Source organism: Oncorhynchus nerka, linkage group LG20, assembly GCF_034236695.1.
Source record: "Oncorhynchus nerka isolate Pitt River linkage group LG20, Oner_Uvic_2.0, whole genome shotgun sequence".
Classification (NCBI taxonomy): domain Eukaryota; kingdom Metazoa; phylum Chordata; class Actinopteri; order Salmoniformes; family Salmonidae; genus Oncorhynchus; species Oncorhynchus nerka.
Window position 1 is genome coordinate 67,976,914 of NC_088415.1, and position 15,604 is coordinate 67,992,517.

The window sequence follows — 15,604 nt, forward strand, 5'->3', positions numbered from 1 at the left end:
TTGCTTTCTTTCTCCCGTTTTGTTCTCTGAAGTCTTCATCGCAAAGGAAGATTACATGGTCTGTGGTAACATTCCTACAGCCACCATTTTAAATCAATACCCAGGAGTGAGGGGAATGTGAGTGCATCATGCACATATCACTATTGTTGTCACAGACTTTCAAGTGTGTCTGTGACTGCTGGTTCTATGCACAGTCAACAATGCCTCTATAGATAGATTTCTGTTTTTGTCAGCATCAGCACACGTTGGTGGCATTGACTGGTTTTGATACAGTAGGTGAAATTACATTTTCTATTCTCCAAAGACAAATCACTTAGACAATATCTGTTCTCACCAATCTGCTACAAGTGTGTGAGTGTGTGTGTGAATGCTTTTCTTTAGTCTGTGTGTGTGCAATTATTTTCTCTCTGTGTGTGTGTGTGTGTGTGTGTGTGTGTGTGTGTGTGTGTGTGCATCTCTTCTGTGTGTTTGTGCATGCTTTTCTTGTGTGTGTATTTGTGTGTGTGTGCGTGCGCAAGCATCCATGTGTCTGTGTGTGTACATCGTACACCCGTACATTTACCCTGTACTGGTAATCCCTGTATATAGCCATGCTATTTTTACTTTTTTATTTGTATTAGTTATTCAGTGTGTATTTATTCCTCGTGTCATTATTTCAAATGTATTTCTTTAAAATGTGTTACCTTTAACTCTGCATTGTTGTTAATGGACTCGCAAGTAAGCATTTCACTTTTAGTCTACACCTGTTGTCTACGAAGCAGGTGACAAATACAATTTGATTTGATTTAGGTTGAGTGTGTGTGTGTGTGTGTGGTATACAGTATTTGTCACACAACGTTGCTGCATGCAATATTTTAAGTCTTGTCTGAGTGATGGCATTCACTGCTTGTTTTTGCGTTGTTATTGAGATCCGAATGCAACAGCTTGGTTGAATAAATGGTTCCTACTTCCATATGTTCCCTACAGCTTGCTTTTCTTCCCGCAGTAAAGTTGACATGAAATGTGGACACGTCATAGATATTTCCGGAGTTTGGATCAGAATCAGAAGAGAGTAGGCAGATGTCGCTTATTGTTCTTTGTCCACCTCTGCCTGTAAGAATGGAGCCACACTAATACAGATGTCCACAAGACAGCGTTTATTTTCAAAACAGAATTGCTATGGGAATGACATGCTTTGGGGGTTTTTGCATAGTTTCACTGTTTGTATTTGGTGGTGTCTGTCAGAGTGCATTTCCCCTCTCAAAATCTACTGCTGTAGATACAAGGGTCTGTCTTTATAGTTGGAGTAGTTGGAATAGTAACAGAAGGCTGGACACTAACTGCAGGCTTCACATGTAGCCTGTTATAATATTAAACCCTGCATAATTGTTTCTCGCAGTACAATTATAGACCTACTGTTAATTTTGTCTCGTGAACAGGAGTGGAGAAATATGATTGATTTCTTTCAGCATCTGCAGAGAATGGAAATGTGCGTTTAGTGTTTTGTAGCCTAAACGTGCCATTTTTTTCAGCGACATAAAAACGGACAGTATTTCATTTTCAACCACATAAAATATGCATCCAACACAAAGTGTGTCATTTGTTGTGTTATTGTGGGTTAGACACTGTGGTCAGTGTTGTTGTGCTGTTGTGTTGGTAATAGACAGTGCTCCGTGTTTAGTTGTGTTGTGGATGAGAGACAGTATCATTGTGCTGTAGATTAGAGACAGTATCATTGTGCTGTAGATTAGAGACAGTATCATTGTGCTGTGGATTAGAGACGGTATCATTGTGCTGTGGATTAGAGACAGTATCATTGTGCTGTGGATTAGAGACAGTATCATTGTGCTGTGGATTAGAGACAGTATCATTGTGCTGTGGATTAGAGACGGTATCATTGTACTGTGGATTAGAGACGGTATCATTGTGTTGTAGATTAGAGACAGTATCATTGTGCTGTAGATTAGAGACAGTATCATTGTGCTGTGGATTAGAGACAGTATCATTGTGCTGTGGATTAGAGACGGAATCATTGTGCTGTGGATTAGAGACGGTATCATTGTGCTGTGGATTAGAGACAGTATCATTGTGCTGTGGATTAGAGACAGTATCATTGTGCTGTGGATTAGAGACAGTATCATTGTGCTGTGGATTAGAGACGGTATCATTGTGTTGTAGATTAGAGACAGTATCATTGTGCTGTGGATTAGAGACGGTATCATTGTGCTGTGGATTAGAGACGGTATCATTGTGCTGTGGATTAGAGACGGTATCATTGTGTTGTAGATTAGAGACAGTATCATTGTGCTGTGGATTAGAGACGGTATCATTGTGCTGTGGATTAGAGACGGTATCATTGTGTTGTGGGTTAGAGACAGTATCATTGTGCTGTGGATTAGAGACAGTATCATTGTGCTGTGGATTAGAGACAGTATCATTGTGCTGTAGATTAGAGACAGTATCATTGTGCTGTGGATTAGAGACAGTATCATTGTGCTGTAGATTAGAGACGGTATCATTGTGCTGTGGATTAGAGACGGTATCATTGTGTTGTAGATTAGAGACAGTATCATTGTGCTGTAGATTAGAGACAGTATCATTGTGCTGTGGATTAGAGACGGTATCATTGTGCTGTGGATTAGAGACGGTATCATTGTGTTGTGGGTTAGAGATACTGGTCAGTGTCCATGCCTCACAGTGACAGTAAAATAACACTTTATTGGCATATGTAGGGAAGGTCAATCCCGATCATGACCGGCGACAGGGCCAGGGCCATTTGGTATCGGTCAACATGGAGAGAGCATGTACAGAGAGAGAACGAGGACAGAATAAAGCCTTGATGGTGCCTCTCCTTTTCCCTTCTGTCTGTGGAATGTGTACGCCTTTCTTCTCTTTCTCAATTGGATGCTGGAGGGAGTCAGAGGTTATGTTTTGGTCCCGTCGAGGAAAAGGGCAATGTTACAAGTCCTGTTTCAATTAAGTCTGAGAGACGGAGCCAGCGACGCTATTGCCCAGGGGAATAGATGGCACAGGATGAGACCATACATCATTCGCTTATATGCAAACACTTCACCCTCATCACTGACATTTACTCAATCCTAGACTATCTACGTCTCTCAACTACAGTGGGTGCGTCGTCATTTTGTTTTCATGGGATGTGCCCGAAGTGTTGGGTCAGCAGCTTGTTCAGTCACAGTGAGGAGGCATAGGATGAGGATCCTTCGGACAGACTAGTCCAGAATCTGCACATACAGTAGGTGACTGCCTGCCTGCCTGCCACGTTGCTCACAGACTTCCTGAGCAGAGAGAGGGAGAGAGAGACTGAGTTGAGATTTTCTCTTCGAGCACAAATGACACTCTGAAGTCGGTCTCACTCCACTAACGTTTTCATTGGCTGACAACGATATTTCCAGGGTAGCCGTCGTCTGCATATATAAATGTATTTTCTGCACCATTTAGTTACTGTATTGCAGGATATCATGAAATCGCTGTCGTGTCATATACACCTTAAATATTTGATGTTTACCACGAGATGAGTTCCATCGTTACATGGATGAACTCTGGGATTTGGCTTGGCATCGGATAGAAGCAGACTGTATGCCATTTGATACGGGATACATATGAATCCATAATATGGAAATAGTATGAATGACTATTACAGTCAAGAAAATGCTATAAAAACCAACAGCTAACATAGACCGTCTGTGTCATATAGGCTGACTGTCAAAAAGAACCCTGCTTTGGCTCGGTAACACATTTGAGTTTGCCTTGATAAAACACACCTTTTTTCACCTCACCATTTTGTATTTGTCATTGCATTTCAGGCTTTATCGTTGTCATATTTAGGTGGGGTGATTTGAAGTGGTGCAAAGGTTGAGCGTTCAACCATCGTTAAACCATGTCTCCATCTGTGCCCAGTACAATAATATTAATGCATTTATTGATGTCCAACATGGTCAATATGGCACTAGGCAGATGTGCTGTACTCAAAGGATCCACTTTTTACCTTTAACCATTAACGAAAACCAAGTGATTGCAACTAGGCCATACTAGAGCTTCAGAGTTTTGTTGTTGTGAATATGAATGAAAAATAATTATTCAGTATCTATTCATATTAATAAAATAAAAAGATAAGAGCTGCACTCATTTGGTTTTAATAATTCAAGTGAAAGACAGGGTAGATTCACTATTCCTCTTTATTCTCCTCTACTTTAAGCTTTATTCATCTCTAATGACAGTTTTTTCTTTATAAGCCCCCGATATTTTAGTTTCTTTTTTTTAAATTTAATTTTTTACAATTAATGATCTGTGGTATAACACCCATTAGCACTTTTCTAGTGTGACACAAAACTATGGCTAGTATTATCATTAAGGAAATGATGATGGAGCCATAGAAATACCATTAACTTGGCTGTCAGTGTTCTTGACATGCGGGAAGCTGGGGCTCAGTGAGTTGTGCTGGGCTTGTCTGGGTGCCACGGGAGCTGGCCGATATCTCCTCTTATTTCATGGCATGTGTCTCTCCTGTTGTCATGGCTTGTCTGACTGCTGGGGAGATGGTGTCTGTCTGTCTCCCCCCCATCTGCTGTCAGTGATTGATTTCCTGATGCATTTGTTTGTCTAAAATACATATCATGTATTATACATGATCATAATATCCAATATCCATAAAATTAATATGATTATTTATCCTTTGATAGTATTATTATTTCCAATAAGGTATTCTTTGATTTCAAGCTACTTCAGAATTACTACTCATATTCATAACTTGTTTACATGATAAAGTACATGAAGGATTACAAACGTTATGCCATATGATTAACACACAGCTTCTCCATTGCAAATTGTTTATGACACTAATCAGCACCTGTTCAAATAATGATCATTAAGAAAGTTATTCATCATGTGCAGTGTGTGTCCTCTCCCCTCCTCTCCCCCTAGTACTAATTGAGGAGGTTTGACCTGGTGACCCCAGCTAAATTGAGTTGTAGTCCCTGTGGCGAGAGTCTCCTTCCTGGTCAGTCAGGGCCGATTACACAGCCATTGTGCTCCACACTGTAACGTCCGAGCTCTCTGTAACCAACCAGATGAGTCACACTGTCGCAGCTCGCATATCCAAGAACAGACAGACTCAGGGCTGTGTGTGTGTGTGTGTCTATCAGCCCTTCTTCTCAGAGACAGACAGACAGACAGACAGACAGACAGACAGACAGACAGACAGACAGACAGACAGACAGACGCAACAGGAATTCATTTGATGGATTAGAACAATTGATAACCCGACTGCATTGCGTAGCGCCCATTCACTTCTTCATTAGAACGTGTTCTGTTTGGCCCATTTGTTTCTACATTTATTCACAAGAGACATCTTACTGTATTGACTGAAGCTGTTATCGTGGACGTCTGTCCATAAGTCTTATTCTTGGTGTTTTTCTTCTGCCGATTGGTGATTCATTTGTAGATTACATTTTGAAGGATTGATTCTTGCCATAGGATTGCCAATCTCTCCTAAATGGCCATCATGTTGGTTAGTTCGTATGTGTTAATCAGTGGACCTTTAACTCTTCAACACTTGTTGTCAGATGACATTATTTCTGTTACACCTATAAAAATCCAAGGAACAGTGTTGATTTGGTCCCATGTGTTGTATCAACAAAACATTGCAGCATAATTATAAATGCAGTGTGTTACTGGCAAGAGTGACACAATGTACCTTGTCAAATTAATGAACTGATAGCTGTGTTGCTGAAGTGATATTCAGTTTGTACGCTGTTGTATATTCATCTACGTAATAGATTCTGTCTTATTGAGATGGTTATCAGGCAGCTCTAGTATACATGAATTCAATTAGCCAGATGTATTATCATACATTTTCGTTGAAAATTACAGCAATTGCTGGTGAAATGTGTATTTTTGTACGCTGCTGAGGGATATTCGTTACATTTATAGAGCGTTACCATGGGTAACTGATTGTGTATCTGACAGGCTAGATCGGATGACCAATGGCCCACGTAGGTAGCAGCCTTTCAAATCCATTAAAACTTCCCATGGAGTGATGGGACAACAATTTGACAACAAGAATGTAAATTGCTTGTTTTGTTTAATTGGCCAAAACTTTTAATAAGTTCACAGTGGTGACAAATCATCGACTCATGGCTGACACTCCTGTAATGTATAAGTTTGGATGGCATTGTAAAATGGAATTTTCTGCCTCAACTCACTTATCTCGCCAACAGGGACAGTAATCAAAATGAACCACCCCCCCCACTCACACGCACACACACACACACACACACACACACACACACACACACACACACACACACACACACACACACACACACACACACACACACACACACAATCCCTCCACCCAACCAAGGTCTGTACGAAACACGAGGGCTTTATTAGTAACCCCCCTCTATCCTGGCCCGTTTAAATGATGCTGGATGCAAGGTGCTCAACAGCGCTGGAGAAACTCATTAGACTCACAGGGACTCAGGCTCACTCACTAAGGCATGTATGTCTCCACAGGACGAGTCGAGGCTTCTGCACTGGTGAGACAGAAAGATAGAGACACAGTTATCTATGTACGGTGCCTCTAAGGGGACTTTAACACTGTGTCCATATACTACAAATACCTAGGTGCCTAGTTAGACTGTAAACTCTCCTTCCAGACTCACATTAAGCATCTCCAATCAAATATTACATCTAGAATTGGCTTCCTATTTCGCAACAAAGCATCCTTCACTCATGCTGCCAAAATACCCCTGTAAAACGGACTATCCTACCGATCCTTGACTTCGGCGATGTCATTTACAAAATAGCCTCCAACACTCTACTTAGCAAATTGGATGCAGTCTATCACAGTGCCATCCGTTTTGTCACCAAAGCCTCATATACTACCCACCACTGCGACCTGTACGCCCTCGTTGGCTGGCCCTTGCTTCATATTCGTCGCCAAACCCACTGGCTCCAGGTCATCTATAAGACTTTGCTAGGTAAAGCCCCTCCTTATCTCAGCCCACTGGTCACCATAGCAGCACCCACCCGTAGCACCCGCTCCAGCAGGTATCATCCCAATCACTGGTCATCCCCAAAGCCAACTTCTCTTCGGCTGCCTTTCCTTCCAGGTCTCTGCTGCCAATGACTGGAACGAATAGCAAAAATCACTGAAGCTGGAGTCTTATATCTCCCTCACTAACTTTAAGCATCAGCTGTCAGAGCAGCTTACCGATCATTGTACCTGTACACAGCTCATCTGTAAATACCCCACCCAACTACCTCATCCCCATATTGTTATTTATTTTTTTGTTCCTTTTCACTCCAGTATCTCTATTTGCACATTCTTCTTCTGCACATCTATCACTCTAGTGTTTAATTGCTAAATTGTAATTATTTCGCCACCATGGCCTATTTATTGCCTTACCTCCCTAATCTTACTACATTTGCACACAATGCATATAGATTTTTCTATTGCGATATTGACTGTACATTTGTTTATCCCATGTGTAACTCTGTGTTGTTTGTGTCGCACTGCTTTGCTTTATCTTGGCCAGGTCGCAGTTGTAAATGAGAACTTGTTCTCAGCTGGCCTACCTTTTTAAAAACTCCTCATCCTTTCCATGTTAGTGATGTGTTTAACAAATGAACTAACAGAGCTCTGACCAATTAAAAGCCTTTTCTATTCACTGGAATTGGATAAATGGTTTCTGACTCAGGTAGGAGTGCAGACCTCTAGTTCTTCCTTTTGTGGAATCAAACACATTTCCTAAACACGGCACGTCATAAAGACAGATTTTTAGAATTCCTTTACATGCAACTCTTGTTCAATATTGACCGGTGGTTCGAGACATCGCTACTCCTTCTCTTTCTTACTCTCTTGGAAAAAAGGTTCCAAAAGGGTTCTTCGGCTGTCCCCATAGGTGAACCCTTTTTGGTTCCAGGTAGAACCCTTTTTGGTTTCAGGTAGAACTCTTTTGGGTTCCATGTAGAACCCTCTGTGGAGGGTTCTTCATGGAACCCAAAAGGGTTCTTCAAAGGGTTCTCCTATGGGGACAGCTGAAGAACCATTGTAGTTTCTAGATAGCACATTTGTTTCTAAGACTACCATTTTCAGAAGAATCTGCTTGACACCACTCTCTACATTGACTCCAGCCCCCCTTAGAGGAAGTGGCTAGGATCCCTGCCTTAATTATGCAAAGTATGGGATATTTGGTGTCTTTTTTTATTTTTAAGTGTCGCTAGCTGGTTTCTGGCGTTGGCAGACACACTGCCACTCTCCCCCTGCCGGGAGGTCCTGTCAGGCTCCCCTTTCTCTCTGCTGAAGGGAAATGAAAGGTTGAGAAGGCATAATGGAGAATGCATTTCAACTGCAGGGGAGGAACGATGAGACGTCAGAAGTTCTCGGTGAGACCCTAATTTTACAGGGAACAGGTGGGAGAGTCTTTTGTTCTCTTCCCGCTGCTGAAATCCATTTAGTACCTTGTACTTGACATGCCGCAAGGAACTCTTTTCCCCCCTACCTGTCACCTAGTTCAAAGCAGGCCCCCTGCGAAAAAAAAGGTTCCTACCTTTTGAACAGGCTAAAGTCATGTTTGTCAAGGCCAATGCCAATAATACCACATTGTGTCAGAAGGATTGGTTGCCATGTAGCTAATGAATTAGCCGGAGCGCTGTTCAAACCATCACTCCTTTGACAAGCACTCAGTTACAAACAAGTCACTGACTGACTGAGGCCTGATCTGAATGCACGGTCCTGCATTCAGAATCGCACAAATATGCCACATTTAGGTGCATGTTGTGAACTGGCCTCGGACGCATATATTAACACGGTCTTTCAAAACTGCAACATAGAAATCCAATTATACATATCTTAGAATCTGATAAATTGTTAATATCACTGTAGTATCAATGTTACAAAAACACTTGCTAATTCATATACTGTGAAGTGCTTTAAAAAATTCCGTATGTACTCTATATTTGTTCAGAAACTTTGTTTAAACTGCAGTGTTTTTAGATGTGTGACAATACCATTTTGCCGAAGCGTATGTGTTAGTCTATATCGCCTGTCTAATACCTTGGGCGTTGTTTTGTCTCAGAAACCTCCGCAGTCATCAAGGCGTTTTTCCAGTTGGTCACTGTTGATGTTGGGCGAGGGTTTCTTGGGAGAATTTTATCATTCAAGTGGTCATTACTCAGTCCTATATGTTACTTACGCGGGTGGCTGCTCGCCATGTTGCCAAACCTCGTCCATATGAAAGGCTTGTGTGGATTCCCAAAGCACTGGTTGAGCTGGTAAAATCTCCTGGAGTTTCCGTACAGAAAAGCCAGAACAGTAAATAATAAGACCAAGGTAGCAAGGAAGGGAAAGAAAGTCTCAACGTGTCTGACAGGCGTAAACCTGTTGTAAGGTTTTTTGTTGTTGTTGCTGTTAACCATTTCTTTCTTCTTTCTCTTTCTTTCTGGCAGTAGAAGACAATGTGACAGAGGAGCAGCACAGTCCTGGGCAGAGTGCGATTCCGAGCGGTAAATGCTCCATTTCATATTTCATTGTTTTGGGTGAACCAGAATCTGGCCTTTCTGGAGATGTTGAATATGGCAATTCTCCTTTAAGGGCAGGAAGCAGTGATTCAACTTGCCATTTACCAGCTTTACAAGCGTACTAATGTCAAAATACGTTCAGTACTTACTGGTGTTTCTCTGAGGAACTATAGTCAACACTGCCGTCACGGCCGGTATGTGCTAAATGAAGAGTTGCATGCAACCGGAAAAAAAATGCCTTTTCTACACCTGCAATATCAGTAATATATATATATTTTTTGCTGGATTTGATACATGCGCACTTGGTAAAAAACAATACTTCGATTCCTTCCAGACAAGGCATTTTTTCAGTTGCGCGTAACTTTTTATTTAGATGTACATACTACTGACTGTGACGGCAGTAATTACGATAGAATGTATTTTGACATTATTAAGCTTGAAAAGCTGGCGAATGGCAGGTTGAATGGCTGCTTCCTGAGCCCAAAGGAGCATCGCCATATTCAACATCTCCTGTAAGGCCAGATTCTGCTTCACATTCTGGACTGGAAAGTGGAGCGTGTGTGTGTGTGATCTATCGTCTTTCCAGAGAGGAATGAAGTGTGTTTCAACCACTCAGATATCTTACTGCTCCTTGTGTGTTGGCTCACCTGTGTGTGTGTGTATGTGTGTGTGTGTGTGTGTGTGTGTGTGCGCGCGTGCGTGTCCATACGTGCATGTCTGTTTGAGAGAGCGTTACATCAGATGCTGTGAAATGCATGCATTGTGCGTGTATTGTATTCATGCCTGTGTATGTGTGTGTGTTCACGCCTTTGTTTCCCAACCTCAGATAGAGGTAGAATACAGCTCACAGAGCAGATGAATGTGTCCTGTCTGCTGGTGTGGCATTCACCGTATGCCCTCCAGGAACAGAGCAGTAATCCAGGTCAGGCTCACAGAGAGCCCACTATGAATGAAGCCTGCTCCTGATCACGCGACCGTTCTTTCATTTCATTTGTCTCTGAGAAAGGTTAAGTCTCATGTGTGGTTATTTTAAACCTGATATGGATGGCTTTGCCCAGCAGGCTGAGGACTCTGGGTTCTCACAATCACACACACTGCCTGGCACCTGGCGGTAGAGTCAGTTGTGTTTACCCACCTACCTCTCGCTCTCTGGGCCCCTTCAGACAGAGATATGATATCCCCATGCAGAAACTGGAAACACAAGGGCTGTTTCACTACAGTATGCCTATGGGGATGGGTCCGTTTATTGGTTTTGCAAGGTGTCTGAGAGGAGGTCTCTTTCCTTCAGCCCCCTCCCACAGATCAGTGTTTACCAGTCTCCATCATTCGTCTTAGGCTATCCTTGTTGCGTGAGTGTTTCATCCAGACCCATGTCAGTCTAGTCTGCATTTGTAGTATTTTATATGAATTCGTGGGTGTTGCTTAACGTTTGGTAGATAAGCAGGGTCTGTATGTTGTTGGTTACATGTTGGTTGGTGTTTGGTAGAGGTAGAGATCCAGGCTCTGTGGGAGTTGGTTGGGGAGAGAGGCAGGCTTCGTCCTCAGCCACCCCAGCAGAAGTAGATGAAGCGCTAGGCTGATGAGCCCCTGTTTCCCTGGGAGACCTTCTGTCATCCACAGCCAACGGCGGGCTAATGAGAGCCCCTGATTACAACGACCCCCTCAGACACGCACACCCGCCTCTCTCTCCTCTCCTCCGCACCTCCTCCCTCTAGCCGCCATCTCCAGAGTGAAGGGAGAGAGACAGCAGCGACACGATCGATGTTTGCCTGTGGAGAAATCAAGAGTGTGCACAAATTAATTTCTCACTTTTCTCATTTGAGTTCGTCTGGTTGTTTTTCTTTGAACCCCCTCGTCAGATGCAGTGTAAAGGATCCTAGTAGAAGTTGCAAAACTTTACCAAGATATAGGAGCAGATTATTGTTTTGAATAATTTGTCACAACTTTCATGTAAATTCACCTTCAGAATGGCTCTGGATTGGATAGCTGCCGTTTTAGTGGCTCTTGACCAATTCTGCTGTTTTGTGTATTTTCTTTTAACTTTTTTTGCACATCATGTCTTGGACATAGTTTCTTAAGACCGACAAGAGCTTCTGGACATCAGAACAGCTAACCTTCGATATAGATTAATATTTCTACTTCAACTGAGTTGGCGGCGCAGGACATACTGCTCACCCAGGACCAGACTCCACAGACTGTCAAAAAGCCATCAATGAAGTCACCCCATTGTTTCCTATGAGAAATACCGCTATGACCTCAGACGAGCCATCAAACAGACAAAGCGTGAATACAGGACTAAGATTGAATTCTACGACACCGGCTCTGACACTCGTCAGAAGAACGCCAAGGCAACCTGTCTAAATGACTATCGTCCGTAGCACTCACATCTGTAGCCATGAAATGCATTAAAATGCTGGTCACAGCTCACATCAACACCATCATCCCAGACACCCTGGACCCATTCCGATTCACATACCGCCCCAACAGATCCACAGATGACTCAATCTCTATTGCGTTCCATACCGCCCTCTCCCACCAGGACAAAAGGAACACCTACTGTATTTGAGTACACCATTGTGCCCTCCAAGCTCATCACCAAGCTAAGGACCCTGGGACTAAACACCTCCCTCTGCAACTTGATCCAGATCCTCTAAAAGTTATACAGCTGCCCCATTGAGAGTCTCTTGACTGACTACATCACCACTTGGAATGGCAACTGCTTGGCGTAAGACTGCAAGACACTACAGAGGGTAGTGCGTACGGCCCAGTACATCACTGGGGCCGAGCTCCCTGCCATCCAGGACCTCTATACCAGGCGGTGTCAGAGGAAGGCAATACAAATTGTCATAGACTCAAGCCACCCAAGTCATAGACTCTTCTCTCTGCTACCGCACCGGCAAGCAATACCAATGAAGTCTGGAACCAACAGGACCCTAAACAGCTTTTACACCCAAACCATAAGACTGCTAAATAGTTTGTTAAATAGTAGACCAAATAGCGACCCGGACTATCGCCGTTGACCCTTTTTGCACAAACTTTTTTTTGATTCATCACATACGATGCTGCTACTGTTTATGATCTATCCTGTTGCCTAGCTACGTTATTCCTTGTTGCATATCTACCTCAGTTACCTTGCACCTCTGCACATCGACTCGGGACTGGTACACCGTGTGTATAGCCAAGTTATCACTACTCGTTGTGTGTTTATTATTCGTTTTATTATCACGTTATTACTTTTCTATTATTTCTCTATTTCTTTCTCTCTGCATTGTTGGGAAGGGCCCGTAAGTAAGCATTTCACTGTTAGTCTACACCTGTTGTTTACAAAGAATGTGACAAATATTTGCATTTTATTTGAATTGGATTTGATTTGACCTGCCATGTGGTACCTTCAGAAAATACAGTTTTGGACCAATGATCAAGAACGGTATGAGTTTAGAAGCCAACAGCATAGGATCTTATGGTTAAACCACTTCCCATTGTGCCCAATCAAGACCCTTTGGATGTAAAAAAACAAACAAAACAACTGAAACAATGGATCAGCTTATTTTCGTGCTTGTAGGCCACTGATCAGTGATTGACGTGTTCACACTACCCATTAAGGCTTTGACAAGGCCCTAGCTGAATCAGACGTGGTGTGTCGAGCGCTTGGCTCATAAGTAGACCCCCAGCAGTGTTCCTCTATGAGCCTGTATGTTCATTGTGTCTTACAGCCAGGTACCCAGCGTATTATTATTCTATACGCCACACTTATGTCTGATGTGTAGCAGAATAGGAAAGGGGGAAATGATAACAAAAGAGGTTCTCTGGTAAAGAGGAAAGCCAGCATTATAGTTAGCTATTGCGGAGGGCAGGAACATGGGAGATTTAATGAGGCAGAGTGCTTTTTTACCCGGAGAGAAGGCTTAAGATCCACAGCTTGGCTTTACCACAGCCTCCACTGCCTGGGTGTAATTATAACCACATGCTCCACATTCTTTCTTCTCCCTTTTATGTACACTTTTCTTTTACTCCTGACTGTGGCTGGTTGGGGCCATTTTGTGGGAGAGTTTGCCTGCTCCAGTTAAAAGTGGAGTGGACTGAGCTCTGGGTGTGAGGAAGAGGGTGTGTGTGTGTGTGTGTGTGTGTGTGTGTGTGTGTACACGCTTACATGCGTGTCTGTGCATCCATGTTTGTGCATACGTGCGCGCGTGTGTGTGTCTGTAGGAGAGTGTGTTAGATCTGAGGGGTTTTCTGGGTGGCGAGGTACTTGTTACTGTAGTGCAAGCTAGTGGTAGCGTAGCGTCGGCGGAGGAGGGCTAAACCAGCCACAGATCAATGCACTGCAGGGCTCTCTACATACAGCAGGAAGAGGAAGGGACTCTTTCACTCCAGCACTTCTTAAATCATATTCTCTATTATTCATTTCCTTTGTTGTTTGACTGCACTAATGGCATGGCAAGGCGCTTCGTTCAATAGTATCACTCCCTGAGAGAGAGAGAGAGAGAGGGAGAGAGAGAGAGAGAGGGAGAGAAGCTAAGAAATCAGCGAGAGAGAGAGAGAGAGAGAAGCTACGAAATCAGCGAGAGAGAGAGAAGCTACGAAATCAGAGAGAGAGAGAGAGCGAGAGAGAGAAGCTAAGAAATCAGCAAGAGAGAGAGAGAGAGAGAGCTAAGAAATCAGCGAGAGAGAGAGAGAGAGAGAGAAGCTACGAAATCAGCGAGAGAGAGAGAAGCTACGAAATCAGAGAGAGAGAGAGAGCGAGAGAGAGAAGCTAAGAAATCAGCAAGAGAGAGAGAGAAGCTACGAAATCAGAGAGAGAGAGAAGCTAAGAAATCAGCGAGAGAGAAAGAGAGAGAGAGAAGCTAAGAAATCAGCAAGAGAGAGAGAGCGAGAGAGAGAAGCTAAGAAATCAGCAAGAGAGAGAGAAGCTAAGAAATCAGCAAGAGAGAGAAAGAGAGAAAGAGAGAAGCTAAGAAATCAGCAAGAGAGAGAGAGAAGCTACGAAATCAGAGAGAGAGAGAAGCTAAGAAATCAGCAAGAGAGAGAAAGAGAGAGAGAGAGAAGCTAAGAAATCAGCAAGAGAGAGAGAGAAGCTACGAAATCAGAGAGAGAGAAGCTAAGAAATCAGCAAGAGAGAGAAAGAGAGAGAGAGAAGCTAAGAAATCAGCAAGAGAGAGAAAGAGAGAGAGAGAAGCTAAGAAATCAGCAAGAGAGAGAGAGAAGGTACGAAATCAGAGAGAGAGAGAAGCTAAGAAATCAGCAAGAGAGAGAAAGAGAGAGAAGCTAAGAAATCAGCAAGAGAGAGAAAGAGAGAGAGAGAAGCTAAGAAATCAGCAAGAGAGAGAGAAGGTATGAAATCAGAGAGAGAGAGAAGCTAAGAAATCAGCAAGAGAGAGAAAGAGAGAGAGAGAAGCTAAGAAATCAGCAAGAGAGAGAGAGCGAGAGAGAGAAGCTAAGAAATCAGCAAGAGAGAGAGAGAAAGAGAAGCTAAGAAATCAGCAAGAGAGAGAGAGAGAGAGAGAGAGAGAGAAGCTAAGAAATCAGCAAGAGAGAGAGAGCGAGAGAGAGAAGTTAAGAAATCAGCAAGAGAGAGAGAGAAAGAGAAGCTAAGAAATCAGCAAGAGAGAGAGAGAGAGAGAGAGAGAGAGAAGCTAAGAAATCAGCGAGAGAGAGAGAGAGAGAGACAGAAGCTAAGAAATCAGCAAGAGAGAGAGAATCATAATTTAAGGATTCTAATCATGTTCTTCATTCATTGCCTTTGATTTCCTTTCCTTTGTGTTCGCATATAGTTTTTCTATGTAACGATTTAACGGCGAATGATGCTGTGTTACCTGTGATATGTGGTGCTTCCTTGATCATATAAGCTACTGGGTTGTTGTTGTTGTATGTTCTAACTCCTCCAGTTATAGTTTTGGCAGCTTTTTCTCTTTCATAAAGATGCTGCATGTTGATTTGTGACGTACAGATGTTGGATCTTAATTTGAACAGTATTGTCACAGCAAAATAATCTGGGCCTATTAGCTGGCCAAACTTTGGCTACATGAAAAGTGCAATACTGTTCATATAATGCATATATGTAAATCATGAAGCTCATCTGCAT

At 42.8% G+C, this 15,604-nt stretch overlaps 1 protein-coding gene across 5 annotated transcripts in view; it reads left to right on the top strand.

Annotated features, from left to right (window-relative positions):
• Positions 1 to 15,604, top strand: part of LOC115103005 (zinc finger protein 521-like) — a 180,927-nt gene that overhangs the window by 1,914 nt on the left and 163,409 nt on the right. For 3 of the 5 annotated variants that reach the window (XM_029623545.2, XM_029623542.2, XM_029623544.2), the window contains exon 2: positions 9,451 to 9,507. Coding sequence is in view for 3 of the 5 variants with exons in the window: in XM_029623542.2 (XP_029479402.2) it covers positions 9,451 to 9,507 (57 nt within the window). In the remaining 2 variants the exon portion in view is untranslated. The remainder of the gene's footprint in view (positions 1 to 9,450; positions 9,508 to 15,604) is intronic. The other 2 variants (XM_029623546.2, XM_029623543.2) reach the window with 1 other exon arrangement.